This window comes from Coregonus lavaretus (genome assembly GCF_964263955.1).
Source record: "Coregonus lavaretus genome assembly, chromosome: 23".
Taxonomy (NCBI): domain Eukaryota; kingdom Metazoa; phylum Chordata; class Actinopteri; order Salmoniformes; family Salmonidae; genus Coregonus; species Coregonus lavaretus.
Genome location: NC_140010.1, coordinates 17,042,144 through 17,056,537, shown reverse-complemented (window position 1 = coordinate 17,056,537; position 14,394 = coordinate 17,042,144). Strand labels below are relative to the sequence as shown.

General features: G+C 44.3%; 1 protein-coding gene across 2 annotated transcripts in view; it reads left to right on the top strand.

Moving 5' to 3' along the window:
* Positions 1 to 14,394, top strand: part of LOC311150713 (tensin-3-like) — a 68,641-nt gene that overhangs the window by 43,989 nt on the left and 10,258 nt on the right. For both annotated transcript variants that reach the window (XM_084188230.1, XM_084188231.1), the window contains 7 exons: positions 1,206 to 1,369; positions 2,112 to 2,244; positions 2,372 to 2,455; positions 5,832 to 5,973; positions 7,021 to 7,616; positions 7,852 to 7,938; positions 8,150 to 8,281. In XM_084188230.1, coding sequence (XP_084044356.1) covers positions 1,206 to 1,369; positions 2,112 to 2,244; positions 2,372 to 2,455; positions 5,832 to 5,973; positions 7,021 to 7,616; positions 7,852 to 7,938; positions 8,150 to 8,281 — 1,338 coding nt within the window. The remainder of the gene's footprint in view (positions 1 to 1,205; positions 1,370 to 2,111; positions 2,245 to 2,371; positions 2,456 to 5,831; positions 5,974 to 7,020; positions 7,617 to 7,851; positions 7,939 to 8,149; positions 8,282 to 14,394) is intronic.

The window sequence follows — 14,394 nt, the reverse complement described above, 5'->3', positions numbered from 1 at the left end:
CCTTTTAGGCTAACCCTCTCCCCCACCCCCCCACAAGTCCACCCACCCACATCAGAGACAAACAGAGGCAAACTTCCAGTCGAAGCTCGCATCCACTTCAAGACCCTGGTGCTTGCCTACAGAGCTGCAAGGAGAACTGCCCCTCCCTACTTTTAGGCTATGCTCAAACCCTGGTCTCTTGGCCGTCCCACCCCTACAGGGGTTCAGCTCCTGCTCAGCCCAGTCAAATCTCTTCTCTGTCTTGGCACCCCAATGGTGGAACAAGCTTCCCCCTAACGTCAGGACAGCGGAGGTTCTGCCCATCTTCCGAAAATGTCTGAAACCCTACCTCTTCAAAGAGTATCTTAAATAACCTACTAGCACTCTTTGCTGATAACTGCTTGGTTGATGGAAAATGTACTTACTATGACTGTGATATGTGGTTGTCCCACCTAGCTATCTTAAGATGAATGCACTAATTGTAAGTTGCTCTGGATAAGACCGTCTACTAAATGTAAACGTACTAAGGCACAGGCATGCCGAGCCAGACTGAAACATACTGCTTTAGAAAAACGGACACACACTCAAAAAGGAAAGATGCTGACTGGGAAACACACACAAATGAAGTCCAAAATAACACACCATGACAGTCACAACAACCTACACGCGCACGTACACACCAACACACACACACCAACACACACACCTCCTCCAGCTATGCCCTCAGAGAATGTGTGTGTGTGTGTGTGTGTGTGTGTGTAATCATCCTGTGCATTAGTACTTCTCTACATTAAAATTCCTCATGGCTATAGGACGACAGGGCTTTCTGGGAGGCCTTAAATTAGCACCCCGGTGTCGAGTGGAGGGTTACCCCAGGCCAAGCCAGTCTGTCACAAGTCTGCCCCCCACCTCACATCTCCCTCTCGGTCCACAGCTGTCCACTCACAACGACACAGACACTAGTACGAAACTATACTCAATATTATGCCAGTTGAAGGTATTGGAGAGGTTTAACAACTCCTAGAGAGTGTAATCAAGAAGTTAGAGACAGAAGTCTTTGGTATGATATTGCTTCACATATTGCATGTCACTAACATGGCTTAAAGGGTTGACATTCTTCAGAAGCGTGTATTTCCTATAGACTTGAGGTGGTAGAGCTCTCTGGAATGGTCAGCATTAATGGCTAGTTCTTACCCTCCTCTCTGTCTCTTTGTGTGTCTGAGCAGCCGTCCCATCGTCCATTGGTGATGTCAGAGTGGACGCCATGCAGAGTCTGAGTCGGCAGGGCAGGGATGTCACAGATCACCCAGGGTTCTGTGGCTCAGGCTGGGGCATGCAGGAAGACTACAGGAGCACACGTACCTACTCACCCTGCGTACCTCACTCACAGGTACCTGAACATACTGAAACCCTGACTCACTGACTCCCAATGTCTGTCATTACCTTCTCATTTAGAACAGATTATGGGAGGCGCACGGTACTACATAGAGCCATGGCTACATGGAACTCTATTCCACATCAGGTAACTGATGCAAGCAGTAGAATCAGATAAAGAAAACAGATAAAAATAGACTGTGAAGAGACATACACACAGACACACATACTGTACACATGATAAGACAGGCACTCTACACACACGTACACATGGATGTTGTATTGTAAATATGTGATAGTGGAGTAGTTGCCTGAGGGAACACACTAAATGTATTGGGTAAATAATATGCCATTTAGCAGACGCTTTTATCCAAAGCGACTTACAGTCATGCGTGCATAAATTTTTGTGTATGGGTGGTCCCGGGGATCGAACCCACTACCTTGGCGTTACAAGCGCCGTGCTCTACCAGCTGAGCTACAGAGGACCAGTGTTATCAAAGTTATCAAAGTAAAGTGTTATCAAATGTAATGTAATGTAATGTAATATTTTAAATTGTATATAATTGCCTTAATGTTGCTCGACCCCAGGAAGAGTAGCTGCTGCCTTGGCAGCAGCCAATGGGGATCCTTAATAAATACAAAATTCAAAAATTGCCTTGCTTGTCATGATGTGCACTATTAAGTGCTGTGTACCATTTCTGCTGTGTACAATGTGGTAATGTTCACACGCATGTTTTTGCTGTGTGTGTGTGTTTCAGCATGGCATGCTGTACAGGAGTGACAGTGTGGACTACAGAGCTCAAGGTCCAGAGATGGACAGTGGAGTGGAGGCTGTTAGTGACATGACTCCTCCTACTCCTGCCTTCCCAATCTCTCCCCCTACACCTTACGGTAAGAGCCTCCTTCCTTGTCTTGTGCCTCTTTTCAAAGGTTTGTGTGTGATTGCATATGATGGTGCTTGTGATCGTTGCTGAATGACTGGATTTTAAACCTCATCTCTTCTTCTATCTTTCCAAAGTGAAAAACATGCCGGAATTCACTCACCTGAGGCAATCTCCATCTCCCAGCATGCAATCCTACGGAACCTACAGGATGGAGCAGGGTAGGTCATGGCTGTGTGTATCACAGCACTAACATTCTCATTCATTCATTCTTCATACAGATGACGTGAGATAAATGTTTAAATATATTCCATAATACAATGGATTACATCAGTACTCAAAATATACTTTTATTTTCAGAGTAGAGAACAATCCACAGAAATACCACTAATCTCTACATAAAGTGTATGGATATATTGAAATGTCAGGCCATTGTGAGGGGAATGTATTATGTGGCACTTGAACTTTGACAAAGCCATTTGATTGGAGGAGTCAGACTGTAGGGCAGTGGAACAATGGATAAGTGGTCTATGTAGGGAATAGAGTGAAGGAGTCTATTCCACTCATTCCCTCTCATCCTCCTCTCCCTCTGTACTTCATCACTCTATTAAAGACAGAAAGTGGGTGACAGACAAAGAGAGTGAGTGAGAGAAATAGCTCTAGGAGACGGAGCCCAGTGACAGGCAGTATGCTCTGATATAGTATGAGGGTTTGAATTTAAGTAAGTGGTTTAAGTGTGTTCGGTGTTCATCACAGCTTTTTGCCATCATGAGAACATCTCTCGGAATGTAATCGACCATAGCTCTTTTATGTGTAAATTATGTTTCTGTGTTTATATATTCCCACGGGGGGCCAGTATAAAAGAAAAATATATGTATTCACTAACTGTAAGTCGCTCTGGATAAGAGCGTCTGCTAAATGACGTAAATGTAAATATATATTTATATTTTCCTGTGGTATTGCACCATTGCTGGTCACTTTTCCATAACTAATCTATGATCCTTGACCTGTAGTTGAGGATATTGTGGTGGTTGGAGGCAGTGCACTAAACAAAGCCTTCTCATGGACTGCCTCCATTCCCTGGGGGTTCCATACAAGTCTCTCTCCTCCCATGGTCGGTTTGGAAAACATCTGTATGGTTTCAGTCCTGAAATTAAACAGTTTTTTATAGCACATAGTGGCGAAGCCTCGAATGACTAAAACAGTTTAATTTTCTGTTTGTGTGGAGTCTTGTTGTGGTCTTAGATGTTTCTCAGTGGTGGAACACACCCAGTTATCTAAATGGTTGTTCTCAGAGATTGGGAGTGATGTTTTGATTTATCATGTACTGGCATACAGTGCCTTGCAAAAGTAGTCATCCCCCTTGGCGTGTTTCCTATTTTGTTGCATTACAACCTGTAATTTAAATGGATTTTTATTTGGATTTCATGTAATGGACATACACAAAATAGTCCTAATTGGTGAAGTGGAATGAAAAAAATAACTTGTTTCAAAAAATTCTAAAAAATAAATAATGGAAAAGTGGTGCGTGCATATGTATTCACCCCTTTGCTATGAAGCCCCTAAATAAGATCTGGTGCAACCAATTACCTTCAGAAGTCACATAATTAGTTAAATAAAGTCCACCTGTGTGCAATCTAAGTGTCTCATGATCTGTTACATGATCTCAGTATATATACACCTGTTCTGAAAGGCCCCAGAGTCTGCAACACCACTAAGCAAGCGGCACCACCAAGCAAGCGGCACCATGAAGACCAAGGAGCTCTCCAAACAGGTCAGGGACAAAGTTGTGGAGAAGTACAGATCAGGGTTGGGTTATAAAAAAATTGAGTATCTGTCCATAGGACCACTTTAAGCCGTACACTCCACAGAGCTGGACTTTACAGAAGAGTGGCCAGAAAAAAAGCCATTGCTTAACGAAAAAGTTATGCACGCTCAAGTTTTTTTGTCTAATTTCTTGTTTGTTTCACAATAAAAAATATTTTGCATCTTCAAAGTGGTAGGCATGTTGTGTAAATCAAATGATACAAACCCCCCCAAAATCAATTTTAATTCCAGGTTGTAAGGCAACAAAATAGGAAAAATGCCAAACATAATCAGACATGGCATAGGTCCCTTCTGTGGTTCCCTCCCTCTGAAACAAGTCATAAAGAGGGTTTTTGTTCCAAATCCAGTTGAGTAGTTGGCAGAGTTTTGCCGTCCTATCGTGACTGTGGGTCATTTGTGAGGCATGTCAGTGATGATATCAGAGGTTACACTCACACACACGCAGTGAGACTCATAGAGGTGACCTTCATGTTCGTCTCTTTGTCCCCCTTTGACCCCCAACCAGCCTGTTGTCATGGCGATCTGTGTCAGAGCGGGTTATGAGAGTGACAGCGCCCCCAGACTAATCTGTGCCCCCACTGTACCCACTTTACCCAAGCACGCACCGCGTATAGAATCACCGCATTCAGACATGCCACGTAACCATGGTTACGCAGGGTCGAGGAATCGGGTGCACAAAAACACTTTTCTTTCCCCAGTGAAAGTACCTCTGTGTCAATAGAAGGGGCGAGGGACAAAAAGAAACCAGTCCCCCTCTCTCTCGTCTCGTTGTTTGCCTTGTCCTCCACATTCCCATGGAGGTAACTGGTAACCCATGGAAACTTCAGTCAGTCACTGAGCTGTATGGAATCAGTGGACTGGAAACATGTGGTTTCAGGTTCTGGGGGCAGGCACATAGAAATATAATTAGTAGAACGGGTGTTCCCATTCAAGTCAATGATGGCATAATGGGTGGACTGGCGGCCATTGCGAGTGTACCCATAGGAGCAAAGAAGAAAGTAAAAGCAGGAAGTAAAAGCAGGAAGTGTAGCCATCAATATGTGCTGTGATTTGTTGATTCAACTCAACTGATGTTACAAACAAATGCATTCCATTGCATGAGCCACATCAGTTAACATCATTTGAATGAACATTGTACAATACCATGGTAATTATTGCATGATAATACCAGGCAGCCATTGCAAGTGTACCAATGAGTTTACCAGTCAAATTTATATGGGCAGATACCTGTCAGTGCTTCCAGAGCAATGATATATGAAATAAAAGCTTTACTCAATTATGTCTGGGGGCTTTTAATTTCTGCTTGAATGAATGAGTCTGATTTATTGACTCAGTGGTGCTGCCTGCTAGGCAGCAGTAAGGCCTGCCAGGCAGAGTAATCTGCTCCGTACTGAACAGATCGATAAATGTACTGTTGAGCTAGCAGCAGACTGACTGACTGACTGACTGACTGGAGAGTGATTTAACTAACACCACTGCTGACTGCTCTGTTTGGTATTGGATGTACTCTATTATACTGCACCTGGGGGGAGAGCGCTTTTATTTGACTGAAATTCTTAAGGTTATGATTAAGAGTTTAGCCATTATTGCCCCGTTTTTGTTCATGTGATATCCAGATGTTTTTGGAGAAATTGGTTGTGTATTTATTTTGGAGTGTCGGTCAATAGACTGTCTGAAAGACGTTTAGTGCATTCTAGCCCTAGTCCTTGAATGTACAGTATTTATCCTATATGTGTAATTTGTCATGTATGCCCTCTCACACCCCCACAGAGCCTCACGGTTACTTAGAGATGATTGGTCACGTTCCCCAGTCCACAGATGAGGGTCTGCCAGACTCCTCCCCCAGCTGCCATAGGTCCTTCGGCTTCTCTCGCTCAGACTTCATGAGTGGGACGCTCCAACGGACAGACAGGTATAGCCAATCACAAACAAGCCTTCTGCATAATTATTAGAAGCTTAGTTCATGTTTATTCAAAAGGTCCTTTCTTGGAATATAATAAGTAGACGGTTATGGACCCAATCACTTTGCTTTTTATATATACTGAAGAAAAATATAAATGCAACATGTAAAGTGTTGGTCCCATGTTTCATGAACTGAAATAAAAGATCTCATACATTTTCCATAGGCACAAAAGCATATTTAGCTCAAATTATGGCCACAAATGTGTTTACATCCCTGTTAGTGAGCATTTCCATTTGCCAAGATAATCCATCCACCTGACAGGTGTGGCATATCAAGAAGCTGATTAAACAGCATGATCATTACACAGGTGCACCTTGTGCTGGGGACAATAAAAGGCCACTCTAAAAAGTGCAGTTTTGTCACACAACACAATGACACACATCTCAAGTTTTGAGGGAGCGTGCAATTGGCATGCTGATTGCAGGAACGTCCGCCAGAGCTGTTGCCAGATAATTGAATGTTCATTTTTCTACCATAAGCCACCTCCAAAGTCGTTTTAGAGAATTTGGCAGTACGTCCAACCAGCCTCACAACCACAGACCACATGTAACCATGCCAGCCCAGAACCTACACATTTGGCTTCTTCACCTGCGGGATCGTCTGAGACCAGCCACCCGGACAGCTGATGAAACTGAGGAGTATTTCTGTCTGTAATAGAGCCCTTTTGTGGGGCAAAACTCATTCTGATTGGCTGGGCCTGGCTCCCAAATGGATGGGCCTATGCCCTCCCAGGCCCACCAATGGCTGTGCCCCTGCCCAGTCATGTGAAATCCATAGCTTAGGGCCTAATGAATTTATTTCAATTGACTGATTTCCTTATATGAACTGTAACTCAGTAAAATCATTGAAACTGTTGCATGTTGTGTTTATATTTTTGTTCAGTATAATTATGGTTATAGGCTACATGTTCTGAAAATACATTATGGTCATACAGTTTGATTACAGATGTGTTTTTAAATTATCTTCTAATTTTGGTGTTCTTCCTCCTGTCTCCAGCCCCTCCATGGGTCAGCCCTGGCCAGAGGACAGAGCCCTCCTGAGCCGCCACGCCTCCCTCAGCACCTGCCCCCCCCCCAGGCAATCCCCTCCCCACTCAATGTCCTTGGACTACGGACACCTCTCCCCTCCCATGCACCCCCACCCGGCCCCCAATGCCCACAGCTCCCCCCGGGGCAGCCAGCGGAGCCACATGGCCCGCTACGCCCTTACCCACAGCCCCGTACACAGCTTCGATGAGCAGGACGACTCAGGCCTGGGGGGCTACGGCGCCGCCGACTGCCCAGCCTCTGCCTCTCCTCTTCTGGGGAACGGAGGCATGGAGAGGGGGATGTTGATGTCGGGCTCCATGGACCAGCAGGGCACCATCCGGACCCAGCAGCACCAGCAGCTCCAGGCCCAGGGGGCCTTGCCTCCTCTGCTGCCTGAGAAGAGGAGGGCGTCAGACGGGGAGCACTCCCTGTGCACGGCCTCCCCAGCCCCCAGCGGGTTCTCCAGCCCACACAGCGGGAGCTCTCTCAGTATCCCCTTCCCCAACGTCCTGCCTGACCTCTCAGCCTCTGCACAGATGCCGGGCACTGCCTCACCTCTACCAGGTAACCCCCTAGCTAGCGCAGTCAATAGCCAATCACTTATATGAGCCAATTGCTTGGGTTGGTGCAATACTTCAAAGAAGGTAATCTGTACTGTATCCTTTAGGTACTGCCCTGTGAGTGTTCTCTGTCAATTTGGATTTGCCACATATGGATGTCTTTTAAACTTAGTGATTTAATTCCTGAGTTCTATCTGCATTTGCTTACCTCTGGTGTGTTTGTGATACTCTATTTCCAGATGTCCTGACCATCAAGCAGGTGACTGTAAAATTTGTGCAAGACACATCGAAATTCTGGTACAAGCCTGATATCTCCAGGGACCAAGGTAAAAACATTAGGAAATACGTGTCTTGTCTCCCAAGTGTATTTTGTCTGCTGAATTTCCATGATGCTCTTCAACATTTTGAAAGTGTTGGGAGATTTTGACAGTTTTAGAGTTTCCAATTTACACACTCTTCCATGACACTGTCATTAAAATATCTTCCTGTGTCCTCCTCTCCTCCTTTACTCCTCTTCTCCTCCTCTCCTCCTCTCAGCTATCTCAGTCCTGAAGGACAAAGAGCCTGGGTGTTTCATTGTACGAGACAGCCACTCCTTCAGAGGTGCCTATGGGCTGGCCATGAAGGTGGCCACACCCCCTCCCTCAGTCCTGCAGCAGACCAAGAGAGGTAGGCATTGGCTGAAAGATATAAATGGGCCAAGCTTTGGGTCAACTCAGAGCGGTTTCTGTTTGATGTAGGAAATGGGAGTAGGATGATGATTGACGAAGCCCATATATGCTGATCTAGGTCAGTTTTGTGTTCACCCATGGTCATGGTTAGAATTGATGGATGATAAGCTGATCCTAGATCTGTGCATACGGTCAGGTTCCACCCGGTTCCCGAACCTTTCTGTGTTCTAGAAGGCCCCAGTAGAACAGGGGTATCATGGAATGGGCCAACTGAGGGGCAGCATCCTGGGAATCAAACAATAACAATCACCATAAAAGCCCTCTACTATTATACCCCTATGAACTTACTTCCATGGAGGGAACATGATAGTCCCCTTTTTGTCCCCTCTCTGTACAGCTCCTAGCTTTGGTTCTCTCTTCTGGACAGTATTGTGATAGAGCCAAGCAGCCCTTCTCTTTTCCAAGTAGTCTTAGATGTGGCGGCTAGTGTTTCAAGACAAACACTGCACTGATTTCAGGACTTTCTCCAGAGATGCCTTACATACTGTACTGTAACTTTACTTGACATACGCCTGCTAAAGAAAACAGCAAAGACCAGCATAGGCTGGTGACCAGCCTTCATTGTGTTTTCGCTGGTGACTAGCCTGACCAGCCTTAGTTGTGATTTCGTTGGTGACCAGCTTTTGTTGTGTTTTCGCTGGTGACCAGCCTTCATTGTGTTTTCGCTGGTGACCAGCCTGACCAGCCTTAGTTGTGTTTTCGTTGGTGACCAGCTTTTGTTGTGTTTTCGCTGGTGACCAGCCTTCTTTGTGTTTTCACTGGGGACCAGCCTTTGTTGTGTTTTCGTTGGTGACCAGCTTTTGTTGTGTTTTTGCTGGTGATCAGCCTTCGCTGTGTTTTTGCTGGTGATCAGCCTTCGCTGTGTTTTGGACACATAAGCTGGTCACCCGCAAAACCAGCATCAAGTCACATTATGCTGTCTTTTAAAGTGATGTCTAATTCCTATTGGAATCCAGTCTGAATGGCGTTATCCAAAAATTTTAACTTTATTCACCCACAATCTGCATTCAAAACGACTGCCAGGGTTACCATTTCAGTAATGAGTGCATTAAGTCCAACTAACAGATTGGATTAGTTTAAAAAAAAATTATGCTATTTATCTCTGTGTAGCACGAAAGGTGAAATATATGTAATTGTGTAAATGTCTAGCAGTTATGTCTAGATTTTTTTAAAGCCCTGGATAGCCCACAGACGCTATAAACAGGGTCCCTGTAGGAACACAATTGCTTTGCAGCATGTTCAGGATTCCTTTCAAAAGTGAGTCAGTATACCATTTGAATAAACTAGATATCCTACATAGTGTTATGTAATTGCAGCATTACCGCAAAAATGGAAGAGGAAAGTGGAAGGGGTAAAAGTAAGGAACTTGTCTGTCGGCCCTGCATTAAAGAACATAATTGGTTAAAGAAAATTGTGAAAAAAAAGTATACCAGTTTCATTTAAGGACCAAAGGTTTGACTAGCTTAGTGGTTAAGAGCGTTGTGCCAGTAACCGAAAGGTTGCTGGTTCTAATCCCCGAGCCGACTAGGTGAAAAATCTGTTGATGTGCCCTTGAGCAAGGCACTTAACCCTAATTGCTCCTGTAAGTCGCTCTGGATAAGAGCGTCTGCTAAATGACCAATTATTATTATATTATATTATTATATATAGATTGCAAAATCTATATGTACCGATTCCATGGCATAGTGTTTATGAACTGATACGCAAAACGACGCCGGATTCAAAACTTAGAATTTTTCAATATAAATTATTATACAAAATTCTTACTACCAATATAATGTTGTTTATATGGGGGTGCCTTATGTTACCACTCCATCCTTTTCTTTAGGCTAAGCTACTAGCTACACAGGCTACAATAGTGTTTTATGAAACCTGAACGCACTATGTTACTAACATTATAGCAATAACTACACATTCTAGCTATACCAATAACACCAATAATCAATACAAATATCCAATGCTGCTACTTGCAAGTAATCTCCAGCAACAGTGAGGCCATCCCTTGCTTGCTCGTATGCATCTTCCACTAAAACAAGTCCACACGCTGAACAGCAACTAGCCATGATGGGGTCTAAGCATTTCAGTGGGGGATGGGCAGTGCTGGCTATGTATATGTGACTCAAATACTATCAGGATAGATTAAAGGGGATGCTGTTTAATGGTAAAAACCTATCCAATTGTTTACTAGATCGACACAAAAAGTGCAGCGCACCAGTAGATCACGTGTGCCTTGCATATAAGCCGCGCGCGAACACTGTGTTGTCTGAGGGGGCCGACCTCCTTGTTGTTGGAATTTTAGTTATTTTGCCATGGGGCAGAGAGAAGAATGTGCAGTTTTATAGCTAATCTCATGCTATTTTACACATTTTGCCATGAGGCTGAGAAAATGTTGCTGTTTTAGAGCTAATTTCCTGGTATTCTACACATTATGCCATGAGGCTGAGAGAAAATGTTGCAGTTTTAAAGCAAATTTCCTGTAAAACAGGAGAAAGTATGAGACAAGATAAAGTTGGCTGGTTTCAAGATAAGTTCTTTCAATATAATGTAATAAACATATTTCTTCCAAAATAATAAAGGATCAATTATCTGGTTCATTACAATTGCTTTGTTGAAAAATATAAATTCACAGTTCTCATCATCAATAGAAAAATATACATTCACATCCTATGTTCAGTCTCTTTAACAGTACATATACAGTGCCTTCAGAAAGTATTCACACCCCTTTTCTTTACATTTTAGTCATTTAGCAGACGCTCTTATCCAGAGCGACTTACAGTTAGTGAGTGCATACATTTCTTTCATACTGGCCTCCCGTGGGAATCGAACCCACAACCCTGGCGTTGCAAGCGCCATGCTCTACCAACTGAGCTACACGGGGGGGCCTTGACTTGCTTCACATTTTGTTGTGTTTAAAATGGATTAAATTGAGATTTTGGGGGGTTACTGGACTACACACATTACCCCATAATGTCAAAGTAGAATAATGTTTTTTTTAAAGATTTTTACAAATTCATTAAAAATGAAAAGTTGAAATGTCTTGAGTAAATAACTATTCAACCCCTGTGTTATGGCAAGCCTAAATAAGTTCAGGAGTAAAAATTTGCTTAACAAGTAACATAATATGTTCCATGGACTCCGTGTGCAATAATAGTGTTTAACATGATTTTTAAATGACTATCTCATCTCTGTACCCCACACATACAATTATCTGTAAGTTCCCTCAGTCGAGCAGTGAATTTCAAACACAGATTCAACCACAAAGACCAGGGAGGTTTTCCAATGCCTCGCAAAGGGCACCTATTGGTAGCAGACATTGAATATCCCTTTGAGCATGGTGACGTTATAAATTACACTTTGCATGGTGTATCAATACAGAGTTTAATGGCTGTGATAGGAGAAAACTGAGGATGGATCAACAACATTGTAGTTACTCCACAATGCTAACCTAATTGACAGAGTGAAAACCAGTGGTGTAAAGTACTTAAGTAAAAATACTTTAAAGTACTACTTAAGTACTTTTTGGGGGTATCTGTACTTTACATTACTATTTATATTTTTGCCAACTTTTACTCTTACTTCACTACATTCTTAAAGAAAATAATGTATTTTTTTACTCCATACATTTTCCCTGACACCCAAAAGTACTCGTTACATTTTGACAGGTAAATGGTCCAATTCACACACTTATCAAGAGAACATCCCTGCTCATCCCTACTGCCTCTGATCTGGTGGACTCACTAAACACAAATGCTTTGTTTGTAAATTATGTCTGAGCGTTGGAGTGTGATCCTGGCTATCCGTCAATAAAAATAAACAAGAAAATTGTGCCGTCTGGTTTACTTAAATGGTTTATACTTTTACTTTTGATACTTAAGTACATTTGAGCAATTCAAATCAAATCAAATCAAATCAAATTGTATTGGTCACATGCGCCGAATACAACAGGTGCAGACATTACAGTGAAATGCTTACTTACAGCCCTTAACCAACAGTGCATTTATTTTTTACAACAAAAGTAAAAATAAAACAACAACAAAAAAAAGTGTTGAGAGAAAAAAGAGCAGAAGTAAAATAAAGTGACAGTAGGGAGGCTATATATACAGGGGGGTACCGTTGCAGAGTCAATGTGCGGGGGCACCGGCTAGTTGAGGTAGTTGAGGTAATATGTACATGTGGGTAGAGTTAAAGTGACTATGCATAAATAATTAACAGAGTAGCAGCAGCGTAAAAAGGATGGGGTGGGGGGGCAGTGCAAATAGTCCGGGTAGCCATGATTAGCTGTTCAGGAGTCTTATGGCTTGGGGGTAGAAGCTGTTGAGAAGTCTTTTGGACCTAGACTTGGCACTCCGGTACCGCTTGCCGTGCGGTAGCAGAGAGAACAGTCTATGACTAGGGTGGCTGGAGTCTTTGACAATTTTGAGGGCCTTCCTCTGACACCGCCTGGTATAGAGGTCCTGGATGGCAGGAAGCTTGGACCCAGTGATGTACTGGGCCGTACGCACTACCCTCTGTAGTGCCTTGCGGTCGGAGGCCAAGCAGTTGCCATACCAGGCGGTGATGCAACCAGTCAGGATGCTCTCGATGGTGCAGCTGTATAATTTTTTGAGGATCTGAGGACCCATGCCAAATCTTTTCAGTCTCCTGAGGGGGAATAGGCTTTGTCGTGCCCTCTTCACGACTGTCTTGGTGTGTTTGGACCATGATAGTTCGTTGGTGATGTGGACACCAAGGAACTTGAAGCTCTCAACCTGTTCCACTACAGCCCCGTCGATGAGAATGGGGGCGTGCTCAGTCCTCTTTTTTTTCCTGTAGTCCACAATCATCTCCTTTGTCTTGGTCACGATGAGGGAGAGGTTGTTGTCCTGGCACCACACGGCCAGGTCTCTGACCCCCTCCCTATAGGCTGTCTCATCGTTGTCGGTGATCAGGCCTACCACTGTTGTGTCGTCTGCAAACTTAATGATGGTGTTGGAGTCGTGCCTGGCCATGCAGTCATGGGTGAACAGAGAGTACAGGAGGGGACTGAGCATGCACCCCTGAGGGGCCCCCGTGTTGAGGATCAGTGTGGCAGATGTGTTGTTACCTACCCTTACCACCTGGGGGCGGCCCGTCAGGAAGTCCAGGATCCAGTTGCAGAGGGAGGTGTTTAGTCCCAGGATCCTTAGCTTAGTGATGAGCTTAGAGGGCACTATGGTGTTGAATGCTGAGCTGTAGTCAATGAATAGCATTCTCACATAGGTGTTCCTCTTGTCCAGGTGGGAAAGGGCAGTGTGGAGTGCAATAGAGATTGCATCATCTGTGGATCTGTTGGGGCGGTATGCAAATTGGAGTGGGTCTAGGGTTTCTGGGATAATGCTGTTGATGTGAGCCATGACCAGCCTTTCAAAGCACTTCATGGCTACAGACGTCAGTGCTACGGGTCGGTAGTCATTTAGGCAGGTTATCTTAGAGTCCTTGGGCACGGGGACTATAGTGGTCTGCTTGAAACATGTTGGTATTACAGACTCAGTCAGGGACATGTTGAAAATGTCAGTGAAGACACTTGCCAGTTGGTCAGCACATGCTCGGAGTACACGTCCTGGTAATCCGTCTGGCCCTGCGGCCTTGTGAATGTTGACCTGCTTAAAAGTCTTACTCACATTGGCTACGGAGAGCGTGATCACATAGTCATCCGGAACAGCTGGTGCTCTCATGCATGCTTCAGTGTTGCTTGCCTCGAAGCGAGCATAGAAGTGGTTTAGCTCGTCTGGTAGGCTTGTGTCACTGGGCAGCTCGCGGCTGTGCTTCCCTTTGTAGTCTGTAATAGTTTTCAAGCCCTGCCACATCCGACGAGCGTCAGAGCCAGTGTAGTACGATTCAATCTTAGTCCTGTATTGACTCTTTGCCTGTTTGATGGTTCGTCGGAGGTCATAGCGGGATTTCTTATAAGCGTCCGGGTTAGAGTCCCGTTCCTTGAAAGCGGCAGCTCTACCCTTTAGCTCAGTGCGGATGTTTCCTGTAATCCATGGCTTCTGGTTGGGGTATGTACGTACGGTCACTGTGGGGACGACA